Source organism: Nicotiana tomentosiformis, chromosome 10, assembly GCF_000390325.3.
Source record: "Nicotiana tomentosiformis chromosome 10, ASM39032v3, whole genome shotgun sequence".
Classification (NCBI taxonomy): domain Eukaryota; kingdom Viridiplantae; phylum Streptophyta; class Magnoliopsida; order Solanales; family Solanaceae; genus Nicotiana; species Nicotiana tomentosiformis.
Window position 1 is genome coordinate 73391257 of NC_090821.1, and position 14002 is coordinate 73405258.

The 14002-nt window shown below is 32.5% G+C and overlaps 1 protein-coding gene and 1 long non-coding RNA gene across 2 annotated transcripts; both read left to right on the forward strand.

The window, feature by feature from the left end:
• The first annotated feature begins 5039 nt into the window (after positions 1-5039).
• On the forward strand, positions 5040-12721 carry LOC104093715 (alpha-xylosidase 1). The gene is made up of 3 exons (XM_009599510.4): positions 5040-5400; positions 5483-6174; positions 10610-12721. The coding sequence occupies exons 1-3, from the start codon at positions 5177-5179 to the stop codon at positions 12487-12489; spliced, it is 2796 nt and encodes a 931-aa protein (XP_009597805.1). The 5' UTR covers positions 5040-5176; the 3' UTR covers positions 12490-12721.
• On the forward strand, positions 6181-9600 carry LOC138900619 (uncharacterized). The gene is made up of 2 exons (XR_011411736.1): positions 6181-9432; positions 9496-9600. It is a non-coding gene; the product is annotated as an uncharacterized lncRNA (long non-coding RNA).
• Positions 12722-14002: the final 1281 nt, after the last annotated feature.

Below are 14002 nucleotides of genomic sequence, written 5' to 3' on the forward strand. Positions count from 1 at the left end.
CTTATCTACCGATACATTAAAACACTAAGTGCATGTATTTTTCCACACATGATTTATCACTTAGCCATAATTAATTAATACTTATATAATTGCTTAATCTTAATTTATGACTTAATTATAATGAGTTGTATAGTCAGAGGTGGATCTAGTGCAATAGGTCCGTGTTCACGTGAATCCACTAATTATTGCTTAGATTCTGCTTTTGTATTAAATTTTTTATTAATTTATAAGAATCTTTAGCTTGAAATTCGGTTTATTGGTCCGACCATTACTATTATATTAATTTGCGATCATATAGGAACCATACACATGCACCAAAGATAAGTACTTTATTTTCAAGTAGTAACTTATCTAATAAGGGTGAGGCCTAATGCTCATTTCATGTTGGCTCAATATCTTCCATGCTTATCTTAAATATGAATCCTTGATTTCACGTGAATTTCTACAAAAGCTATTGCGTAAAATAGTGTTTAAAACCAAATTATATGTAACTTTTGTGGGCGTTTTCCCCCTTTTTCCTCTTTCTTTTGATGATACCTATTAACTACCAAGAAATAGGAAAGAGTAAATATCGCTAAAAGAGAATAACTAATCACAAGATAAGAAGGTCTTGTAAAGGACTTCAATTTTGCTAGTTAAGTTGCTTTTAGTAGTATATTGAATCAATTAATATGTATTGAACCTCCAATGGTAGAACTAAAATAAATAAATAAAAAGTGACTTCTCTTTAATTGATTAAATTTTTAAATAGGATGACTTAATATCGCAGCGCACAAGCATTTTTTGGTTTAATTCTTTACAGACCTGTCAACACTATACTTGGTTATCCTAACCGTTTATCTTTTATATAACGGAAAATGAGTCGTTGTAATAAGTTTTATACCTGAAAGTTCATACACATGTATTTGATTGGTTATATATAGAAAGGATTTAATAAGTTTGGAGAGAAATTGAGCCGTGTAATGAGTAAACAATTTGGGGTGGGTTTTAATTGGATCCGAATAATAAAATTGGGGGTTATTTTGTTCCTAAGCTGACACATGTCATTCGGTTTAAATTAGGGGTTTATCTATATCAAAGTATAATGGTAAGGACATAATTAAACGGATATTTAAACGGAAGAAATATTTAAACTATTTCAGACAGTATAGGAATACATTTGACCATTTTCCGTTCATATAACGTAATTACACAATTTATAGAAGTAACACAAACAAACTTTTTAATAAGCCCGCCCATGAAATGTACCAATACAATCAAACTATAGTCAGAACTCTCTACTTTTTATAATAAATATTTCATTATAACATGCAAGTTTTTGTGGAACTAGTTTTTTATATTATATTTTACTTCTATGTTATGATAGTACACTCTATATAAAATTACCTTCCTATAATATCCATACTAAAATTATTTTATTATCTTTTATAACACAAACAAACAAGTTGAAAAAAAAAAAGAGTTATTCGGTATTTTTCATTAATAATAGTCAAATAAGATTTAAATAATAAATGCTCTTTTAAATATCACTATAAGAGATAATATAATATCATAACAAATGAGTTTTACTATAGAGACTTTTGATTTGTTCAAAAGTCTAAAAGGACCATCTTTTTGTGCTCATTTAAATCGACTAGAAATCTCAAAACCTTAGTAATTAAATATTTTAGTTATTGGAAACGAAGTCTCCAAATTGAACGCACTGTCAATCTCAAGATCTCGACTCCTTTGTTCTATATTTCTTTTTTGTAAAGAAAATTTTAAAATAAATTATGGTTAAGTAATAAAGATAAGAGAATGAACAAATTTTAAAATTATCGAATTGTACCCACTTTTAAAGGAATGGATATACTTGCTAGCTAAATAAGTGGAGGAGATTAATGTATAGTTTATATTAGGAGTATACGAAATTGTCATTTACTTATTTAGATTAACTTTTTCTTTGTCTCTTTTGACAATGTCGACTAGCTACCTAAATGAACATATCGATAAATCATATGCTTTTTGTAGTAAAACGTTGACCGCAATTAACCAATGCCTAATTTAATTTTATCTACTAGTAAATTAAAAATGTATTTTACACGTTTAGTTTAGTGTAATTTTATCGGTTACAACATGTAGGGGTGTTCACATCGAATCGAAAAACCGTACCAAATCGAAAAATCAAACCAAACCGATTAAAAAATCCGACTAGGTTTGGTTTGACTTGGTTTGGTATTAAATAAAAAACCGAATCAAACCGACATATAAGTATATAAATTTTATATCTATTTTTAAGACTTTATATTGAATTTTCTTTTTAAAAAATGTAAAAATATTTGGGATCCTCTCATGTGTTAACCTTGAAAGCGTACATTAACGAAAAATTAATTGTTAGACGACTAAGAAAATAACTATTATGTGTTAGTAAAAAAAAGAATTCCCATTACAATATTTTGATGAATCATATATTTGTCGATTTTTTCAATATTTGCTAAACATATATTCACTTATCAAAACGTTATCCATAGCTTTAACAAATTAAGATCGAAATAATATTCATATAATAGAAAAACCCGAAAACCCGATAAAACCGAACCAATCTAACCCGATATAATTGGTTTGGTTCGATTTTAATAAAATCGAATCAATTCGGTCCATGTACACCCCTAACATCATGTTAGTCACATTTTTTTAGATCATACACCCGTAATTAGCCAAGACACTTGGTTGAGCCAAGTATTAAGGTACATAAATATTTTCACCCTGTTTCTGACGCCACCGACGAGTGCGAGTCAAGTAAGACTAACAGACTTCTAGGTTGACAAAAATCTAAAAGGAGTGCACATGTCACTTAAGCGAATCTCACGTCGAAATGAGAGAGAAAAATAAAGAACTTTATAAGTTACATCACAAATTCATATGGTGTGTGCAATTTTTGGTTTGATGATAGGGAAAATTCATAAGGTCTGTTTGCCCAAAACAGACAATGCGTGTGATGAACCTAGATCTTGAGACTGTTGCTATATAAATTAGGGCAAATTAAAACTTATCTAGCAAGGAGTTATTTTTAACATAAACTTTAAAATAAAAAGGGCAACTGGGTATATAAAACATCTCCCGTTTACATAGAGTTCGGAAAAAATCGCACCCTAAGGGGGTGTAATATAGGTTGTCTACGTTGATGCAACTATCAATGACTAATTTCGACATATGCAATTAATTAATATTAGAAAAAAAATTAAAAAAAATGAGCAACAATTAGTATTACTAATTAAATCACCGCAGAATTGACTGGCATGTTTGATTGAATAGACGAATATCGTAATCCATGCTTGTATCCCGTGATTAATTAATGTGATTGGCACAAGTTATCAAGTAGATCATATTATTTACTATATCCTACTGTCTACCTCTGTTTACATGATTTGTATTAAATGCAAGATTGTGTTGTATCCATTGTTAATCAACATTTTTCTTTAAAAACAATAATTCTTGGGAAGCAATTTTTCTTACTATGACTGAGGAATAATTTCTAGAACAACTTGACGTAAAAACAAGATTGAACCACATCTCTGATTCTGTATAAAAATATTGATATTACAATTCCCTATATTTACACAAAGATGTGCCCACTGCCCATTTCTTCAGAGATCTCCTGTTTTGTTGAAACAGAGCATGATAGCATGAAAGGCCATTCATTTTCAGTATTTTTGGGCAGTCCGGTGCACTAAATTTACGCTATGCGCGAGGTTCGAAGAATGGTCGGATCATACGATTTTATTATACGTAGTATTACCCTATATTTTTGCAAAAGAATATTTTCTAATCACATGTGAGTAACTTTACCAGTTACGTCAAAACTCCCTTTCATTCATTTTAAGTATTGAAACTGTGAAACTGTTGATAGACACTTTCCTCGCTCTTTTCCCCTCTCAGTACGTACTACGAAGGGAAGGGGGAAGGGGGATTTGGTTTGGGGGAGGGTGTTAAAAGACTTATTTGGGGGGGGGGGGGAGGGGTGTTAAGAGACTTATTGGGTGGTATGCTTGATTAATTTGGATTTAAATACCACATAACACTTTTACAAGGAGTTTCTTCATTTTTAAGATTAATGACGAAACTAAAAAATTATACTATAAGAAAATTGAAAAAGAAATATACTAGAGTGTCAGACCTAAAATCTTAATTTATGATTTAAAATAATTTTTCTACACTCTTTACTATTACAATAAATATTTTCTTATATCAAGGGATCCAACAATTAATAACCAAAAAATTTTGTTACTGGCCTATTTGCAGGTTACGAGTTTTTGGCGAAGGAAATTTTATTGACTACCTTGCCTCCTTTTAGCTTCATTCCCGATACCTCTAATTAACTATAGAAAATTTATATTCATCCACTATACTCTTTAATGGTAAATAACATTTAACATGAGAGAAACGATCATGTTCCCGCTGCCACAAACTCGAAATATCTAATTAACGGTGAATAATTCTTACATCCCACCATACTTCTTGAAAGAACAACAACAACAACAATAATATTATACTCAGTGTAATTCCACAATAAGGTATGAGACAATGAGGAATACATAGATTTTATCTTTGTATTGTATTCTCTTCGTTCACTTTTATTTGTCCACTATAGACTTTGCACACAACTTAAGAAATACTAAATAAAGAGCATAATTTACCATGATACTCATATTAATTGATGTCTTAATGAATTTGGAATGAGTAATTAATACTAAGGGCAAAACAGAAAAAATAAAATTATTTTTTTCTTGATATGAAAAAGTGAATAAGTAAAAATAAAAATCTATTTTTAAAATAGTGGACAAATAAAATTAGACGGAGAGAGTATAAGAGACTATTTTGGATAGACGTTCGATGGGAAGATCTTATTCTCATAACCTCAATTAACGCCAGTGATGGGATATAACAAAAGGAAAATTAAAAGGAATTTTTCAAAGAAGTGGGACCAAAGGAACATCATAAGTCACATGGGCAAAGAGAAGAGATTGTTAAGATGATATCAATCTTCTTTTCATTAACATACTCACATTTACTCTATTACTCTTCTCTTTCCTTTTGCCTATTATATAAATCCACAAAACCCCAAACAGTTACTCTTGCAAAGTGCCAAACTCAGGCTTCACACTCTTCATTCTTTCCCCCTTAGCTAGCAAAAACCATGAATTTTTTCTCTTCTTCCCCATTATTTCATTTCTTGCTATTCTTGACAATATGCATTTCTTGTGTAAATTTAGTGTACACAACTCCAGTCAAGATTGGCAAAGGCTATAGATTAATAGCCATTGAAGAATCACCAGATGGTGGACTCATTGGTCACCTCAAAGTCAAGAAAAAGAACAATATTTATGGCCCTGATATTCCTCATCTGCAGCTCTATGTCAAGTAAGTATTCAAACACTTCCCATTCTTCTCATTCTGTTCTAAAAATTGAATCTTTATGTTAAATTTGTGATTATTATTACAGGCATGAGACAGATAATCGATTGAGGATTCAAATAACAGATGCAGAGAAGGAAAGATGGGAAGTTCCATACAATTTATTACCAAGGGAAAAGGCCCCATTATTGAAACAAACAATTGGTGTTTCAAGAAAGAATAATCCATTTCCATTAGGAGCCTCAGAATATTCAGGGAATGAGTTAATTTTCAGCTTTACCACTGACCCTTTTGGTTTTTCTGTGAAAAGAAAATCAAATGGAGAAACCCTTTTCAATTCAAGTTCAGATGATTCAGACCCATATAATAATTTGGTATTTAAAGACCAATATCTTGAAATATCAACAAAATTACCCAAAGATGCTTCTTTATATGGTTTAGGTGAAAATACACAACCCCATGGTATTAAAATTTACCCAAATGACCCTTACACTTTATACACAACTGACCAATCAGCAATTAATTTGAACATGGATTTGTATGGTTCACATCCAATGTATATGGATTTGAGGAATTTGAATGGTGAAGGTTATGCACATGCAGTTTTATTGCTAAATAGCAATGGAATGGATGTGTTTTACAGAGGGAATTCATTGACATATAAAGTGATAGGGGGTATTTTGGACTTTTACTTCTTTGCTGGTCCCACACCTCTTGCTGTTGTTGATCAATATACTGAATTTATAGGCAGGCCTGCTCCTATGCCCTATTGGTCTCTTGGTAAGTTTTCTTATAAATTCTTGTCTTATCTTTTTCACTTCATTTAATGGCATTAATTGTGATATTTGTTGATATTTAGTTTTTGGTTGGTATGGTTTCAACTAAGTTAGTATATTGTATTAGTAGGGGCCTGGATATATGCTGATAAAGTTGATAAAAGGCAGCATTTAAGTTGAAGTAGGTAAAACATTGTAATTAAAGGATCTTTACGTAAATAGCAGATCATATTCTTTTTTTTTTCTAGCATATATATAGATTATATATTAATTATATAAAATTATATACATATAATACATAAATTATGCATATATTATATATCTACTGACTATTTTTAGTTTAAGCGGTTGAATGAGCGTCTATTTGAGTAATTCTTCTATAAGTTAACGCTATGTTTAGACATACATTTTACTTTGAACTACTAGGACTCATACAATTCAGATCTTGTAAATGTGGTATATATAATATTCATTGGAAATTCATACATTATAGGCCGATCAACTTAATCTGAACGTGAAAAAATATACACTTTCTTGGGCACATAACTTAAACTCACATAACATAGCCTGTTGTAAAGTGGCTTAATGTGAAACTAATTCTTCATTAACCATTTTGGTTATAAAGCTAATAGACATGTTGGACAGAATTATCTCATATCTTGTGTTGACGTAGATAGGAGATAATAAATATTTTAGGGAAACGTAGACAAATGTCCAAATAAGTCTAACTTACTAACCTCTAGCTATTAGTCATACACTTATCAAAATTAGACAAGCACATATAAAAATTAAAAAAACTAAATAAATAAGGTTCTTTCTCTCAAAGAATCACATACAAAAATCTCCTTCTATATTTTTAAACGTGATTAGCAACATAAGAGGCAAGACGGAAAGTAATTTCATGGATGAGGTAGCAAATAAGGTGATGAAATACAAAAAAAAATACAATATTCCAAAAATTTTAGCGAAAAAGTTAATGGGTATAATTGAAATTCATTGAAAACATATAGATAAGTCAATATACAAAATTTGAGGAAGATTGGAGTTGATTTGGACTAGTTTTGTATCGAAATTCGTAATTAAATCGAGTTTAAAAAATTCTTCTACGACATATGTATCAAACATGTATCACGCATGTATCTCATACACAGGTGTACATGTGATACACAATTGATGCAAATATGATACATATGTGATACACAAATGATACACATATTATTATTTTCATGTTCAGTTTTTACTTTGAATTCTCAATTCAAACCATCTCAAAACTTTACCAAATCATCCCAAAACTGAGATTCAAGCTCTTTATGATGTACCCAATCTATTCTAATAACACTCACTCAAAAGAAAGCAAAAATTTGACTTTTTTTTTTTGCTACAAATAATTAATTGGCTAATATTATTAATATTTTATGAATTGACTAATTTTGATAATGAGCTACTTATAAATGGAGATAGTAAGTAGTTTCCCCATATTTTATGAAAATAGTTAAGATAAGACTCGAATACTTCGATTATAAAGAAAAAAGACAATAGACATGTGGGGGTTCGAGGATAAGTCCACCTCTTTGGTTGTAGCTTACATTTGAGGTTGGGAAGTTAGAATCCCGTGACTTGTCTTTTAATAATAGTATGTATTTATTTTGGCGGTACATACGTTAGGAGATTTGTACAAGGGACAAAATTAGGATAGCAATTGTTACATTGTGGACCATCTCAATAATTGATAAATTAGCGAAGAATTCTTTTTTCATAAAAAAAAAAAAATTCACTCACACTCAATTTAGGTATGAAAAAAGTGTATATTATATATTTATTGATTTAATATAAATTTAAATATGAATAAGTATTTCTGACTCTTTTAATGGTCACATCTTTTTCTCAATTCGGACATGGAAGTTTTTAAGTAGTTAATACATGTGACACTTTTACTAGGAGGATGGTAAGTTATTTTATTTTTCTTTATATCATATTTTTACTTTTATTATATATTTAAAACCCTAGGATATGCCAATTAATTACAACTGATGGAATTTTCTTGGAGGATAAGAGAAAAAAAGATATGATTTTTAATAATCACACTTGAAAATGATTGCCACTATCAAATGATTGAGTAGATAAACAAATCTTGTATAATGTTGACTATTATCTTTTACTTAAAAACTTTCTGGCTTTATTTGGCTAATCATCATTATACACATCATTAGATAGAAGATTTTGCTTGATCTTTACAGGTAAGTACCTTAAATTACTAAAGGATTTTTGGTCTACGTTCATACTCTAATAGGGCAAGATGGTAGGTATTGATTAAAATGTGTCATGAATTATTTGTACTATTGTATCAAATGAAATTACTGATATTTATTAGTTGGTGGACTGGTCCAGTAGTACTGATTTCTTTGTCATCACTGCTATTTTCCTTTTTAATCTCTTTATCTCTGAAAAGTTGAAATCACTTTTTTGACTACTAAAAAAAATCTTTGATTCTCTCGCACTCTTTTTTAATTGAAAAATAGCTAACAATTTCAAAATTAATTAAAATTTAGCAATTTTTCATCTAAAGATAAATTTAAACGAAAACAATATTCGAAACTCGAAAAATATTCCAGCATAATATACTGGAATTCGAATTTTTTACATGTGAACTTCCAAAATAATATACTGGAGTTCCAGCATAATATGCTGGAAGTTCATACACATGTGCTTCAATCTCCAGTATATTATGCTGGAAGTTCATACACATGTGCACCAATCTCCAGTATATTATGCTAGAACTTTTCGTGTTGCAGCAAAATAGTGGTTATTTTTCAAATTCCTGACTATTTTTCAATTATCAGTCCGAAAACTGGCTAGCCAGTATTATTTTTACTTATTTTTCTCATCGAAAAAGGCCCACAGAAAAAGGATACACCAAAACTTCACATTTATAGCGTTTTTGCTTTAGGGGGCCTCTTTTGGGGATACTTTTAATATTTTGTCCCCATTAGTTCAGTGTTCTAAATATATCTGGAAAAAAAATAAAAAATTGTTGAACTATTTTCAAGTGCCAAATTTATTCCCCTAGGCTATTGTAGGAATTTAGATTACGAATTGATATTGTTAGTGTAGTTTAACATGTAATAGTAGGTTAATCACCTACATCTAATGGGGATATAATTTAAAAAGTAACCTAAAAATGGTCATACGGTGCCTATAATCATTAGTATTTTAATTTTATGTTATATATATGTCGTTAGTGCAGTCTAACATGTAATAGTAAGTTAGTTACTATGCAAAATTTTTACATTGTCACTTGTCAGTGCAGTCTAACATGTAATACTAGGTTAGTTATTGTTTTTACCCGATTACTAATCAACATGTTCACAAGAGATTTACTTGTAATTACTTTATAATTAACTTAATTGCCATGTTGTGTAGACTCTGAAAATGATACTATGTGTTTTAAATCCTCCATAAATTCACTATTTTAGAGGGTTCGACACACACCTAGCTATATTTTTAAAAAGTTCGAGCAACATTTAGTAAATATTTAAGTAAAATTTAAAACAATAGTCTCCTCCATTAGCTGGTCATGGCAGAAAACAAAAACTGTCAAGAAAAAGCAGATTTAGATCATTGGGTGATGCTGTAGTGGTAGTAGGTGTAATCTTCCCTACATATGTGTAAATTTGAGCAATCACATCAAATTTTAATCACAAAACTAAACTTTAACTTTTTTTAATTAAGGTCCCTTTGATAGAAACCTTAAATTAGCATTACGGTTGGTAGATGTACAAACAAGTTGAAACTCAATAATGCATATTTGATTTAACATAAAGTGTCATTTGGACGTATGACTTGATCTGTTGTGCTGCTGTTGGACAAGTGTTGGTTTTTTGTTAATCATAGCCGAACTGTAGTTTTCAAGTGTTTTCTTGTCATGCAAATGGTACAAAACTGTTACTAGTTGTAACAAGACTTGATAAAATTCTAGACATTTAACTAAAAGGTTCTTGAAATTATATCAAAATATGTGGTTTCCATCTCATGGTTGAATAAGGGAATCAAAGATGATGAGCTACTCGATACCTGCTGATGGTGGGAGGTAGCAGGTACGCGGAAAAATAGTCGATGTGTGTGACCGGACATAATTGTTTGTGACACCCTAGAGAATCTCACATCGACAAAACACGGGAGAGATGCTGGATATATAAGTAAACAAATCTTAGATCCTAATGATGCGTTTTAAAGCAGTGCGGCCCGTGGCACAGAGCGAACAATATCACTAGTGGATTGAGCTGTTACATCCTTATCAGAAGTTGGGGGGGGGGGGGGGAGGGGGATTTAACTTTCAAAACATACTAAATTACTGCTAAAATTGGATTGTACTACTATGGTGTTAAAATAAATTTGTATTCAAGATTCATGGCCTAATTCAATATTTCCTCTTGCTACAGGTTTCCATCAATGCAGGTGGGGATACCACAATTTATCTGTAATTGAAGATGTTATTGCCAATTACAAGAAAGCAAAGATTCCTCTTGATGTGATTTGGAATGATGATGATCACATGGATGGGAAGAAGGATTTCACTCTCAACCCTGTCAACTACCCTGGCCCAAAGTTAAGGGCATTCTTGGAAAAAATCCACGCCGAAGGCATGCATTATATTGTGATTAATGATCCTGGAATTGGAGTTAACAAAAGTTATGGTGTTTATCAAAGAGGTATTGCCAATGATGTTTTCATCAAATATCAAGGCAAGCCATTTTTAGCACAAGTCTGGCCTGGTGCCGTTCATTTCCCTGACTTCCTCAACCCTAAAACGGTTGAGTGGTGGGGTGATGAAATTCGACGATTCCATGAACTTGCTCCTATTGATGGCCTTTGGATTGATATGAATGAAGTTTCCAACTTCTGCACTGGTTTGTGCACTATCCCGGAGGGAAGGATATGTCCTAATGGCACAGGTCCGGGTTGGATTTGTTGCCTAGATTGCAAGAATGTAACGAGCACAAAGTGGGATGATCCGCCTTATAAGATAAACGCTTCTGGAATTCAAGCTCCAATAGGTTACAAAACTATTGCCACTAGTGCAACACATTACAATGGAGTTAGGGAATATGATGCTCATAGTCTTTATGGTTTCTCTGAGACTATTGCAACTCACAAGGGTCTTCAAGCGTTAGAGGGCAAACGTCCGTTCATATTGTCTCGTGCTACGTTTGTTGGCTCGGGCCATTATGCTGCACATTGGACAGGGGATAACAAAGGAACTTGGGAAGATTTGAGGTATTCAATCTCTACAGTCTTGAATTTTGGTATATTTGGTGTTCCAATGGTTGGTTCGGACATATGTGGATTTTATCCGGCGCCTACTGAGGAGCTATGCAACCGTTGGATTGAAGTTGGCGCGTTCTATCCCTTCTCAAGGGATCACGCGAATTACTACTCGCCAAGACAGGAACTTTACCAATGGAAAAGTGTGGCTGAATCTGCTCGTAACGCTTTAGGAATGAGATATAAATTGCTACCATATTTCTACACCTTGAACTATGAGGCACACACTACTGGTGCACCAATTGCTCGGCCACTGTTCTTCTCTTTCCCGAACATCCCAAAGCTTTACGAGTTGAGTACTCAATTCTTGATTGGAAGCAGTGTCATGGTTTCTCCGGTGCTAGAACAAGGTAAAACTGAGGTGAAAGCGCTGTTTCCTCCGGGCACTTGGTATAGTTTATTCGATATGACACAGGCCGTTGTCACAAAAGAACCACACTACCTCACACTTGATGCACCATTGCATGTAGTCAACGTGCATTTGTACCAAAACGCCATAATACCAATGCAGCGCGGTGGGATGTTAACAAAAGAAGCAAGAATGACACCTTTTACTATCGTCGTAGCCTTCCCATTAGGAGCATCCGAAGGGGAAGCTACGGGAAAGCTTTTCCTCGACGAGGATGAGCTTCCAGAGATGAAGCTAGGAAATGGACAGTCAACATATATCGACTTCTATGCAAAAACCAGCAATGGAACAGTGAAGATTTGGTCTGAAGTTCAAGAGAGCAAATACGCGATGGATAAAGGTTGGTCTATTGAGAAGGTTACAGTGTTAGGTTTGGACCGAATTGGAGGTGCATTTGAAATTCTAGTGGATGGAACTCAAGTTACAGATACTTCGAACGTGCAGTTTAGTACTGAAGAACACAAGTATATTGACAAACTCGAGGAGGGAGGCGATAAGAGGAAGAGTATGATGCTAGATATACAAGGACTAGAATTACCAGTTGGGAAAAACTTTGTTATGTCCTGGAAAATGGGGATTTCACCTTGAGAATAACTTTAGTTTCTATATATTTGTGTGGATATATTGCCTATGTTATATTTATTTAAGTAGTGATATGGTTCTTGAATGAAAAGGAGATTGAGTTTAAAATGAGCTCTTCCTTTTTCATACAAATAGGCAAACAGATTCAAGTGTATTATTAATTTATGTTTCTGTAATAGTTACTTCTTTCTGTTGTTGACAGATCCAATCAAAGTGTTTTAGCAATGTTTGTGTAAAAGCCTTTGGAATGTCATAGCTGCTTCTTGGTCTCTTTTAAGGGTGAAAATGATCCTTTGCAAATAGGTTGAAAACAAGATTTTTTTTTTTTTTGTATTTATTAAAATGGTAAGACCTATTGAACTTTGACCAATTGTTCGATAGGTACAATTTAAGCATGGATCAGGTGATCAAAAAGACGAACAAGTTTAAGTGGTCGCATATGTATTCCGCCTATTTAAATTGTTGAATCCCCTGACATATGGCGAGCTATGAGTGTAGTCTCAAGCGCGCTCATTAGGTTTGAAGTTCGAATTTGAGGTGTGGAATTCTTGCCTTTCTTTAAGATCTCTTATTAGAATTCATGGACCAATATTTTTGCATCCATCGAACTCACTGTGATGTTGCATACATTTGGAGTCCATCATCGGCGGAGCTAGAGTGCCGAGAGTAGGTTCAGCCGAACCTTGTAGTTTTGGTTCGAACTCTATATTTGTATTAAAAAATTTCATTAAATATGTATAAATCATTAATTTAGAACTCATTAACTTAAAACGATTAAAATTCCGGACTCATAAGCTTGAATTTTTGGCTCCGCTTCTAGAGTCCATTGATTGTAATTCTAGATCAGCCTCTTCTGCATCAACTAGCAAATTAGATCCTAAGTTTGTTCATTGGTTTGACGAACAGTTTGAAAAGAAGTAAAAGTATATGCAGCAAAAGTCTACTTCTGTGCTGGGCTCATTCAAGTATGATAAACAAATAAGATGAACTCAATTTTTGGCCAATTTCATTTCACAGCCCAAAAACTGTCTGTTGATATGATAGCCCAGTTGGTTTCTCGAAGATTGTGAAATGAAATATAGGAAATTACTCCTAATGATCTTGAAAATGGATGGTTTTGATTTTTTTTACCCCGCTTGTCCTATGAGCAAACATTTAAGGTAAAAATAAGTGTTGTCCTTGGGGCTAGCAAGAAGCAACACTTTTTAAACTTGAAGTAATGCCCATGAGGTAGGTGCAATTAAAAAATTAAAGTGACACCGAAGTATCCTATTTGTGCAAAACTAAATAGTGATTTCGAGAATCTATTTAAAGTTGAATGTTAAATCTTGGCCAACTATTTTTGGACTACAACTTTGCAAAGTTGAATATAGGTCATCTAGTTGCAAAGTATGTATGTGAATTGTTATTTATGTGTAATTCCCTCAAATATATAGCGCACTAACATCTACAGGCCCAATGTTGGAAGGGGAACTGGATTGGATCGTCTCATCAATATGGATTCAATTGCTTCCACTTG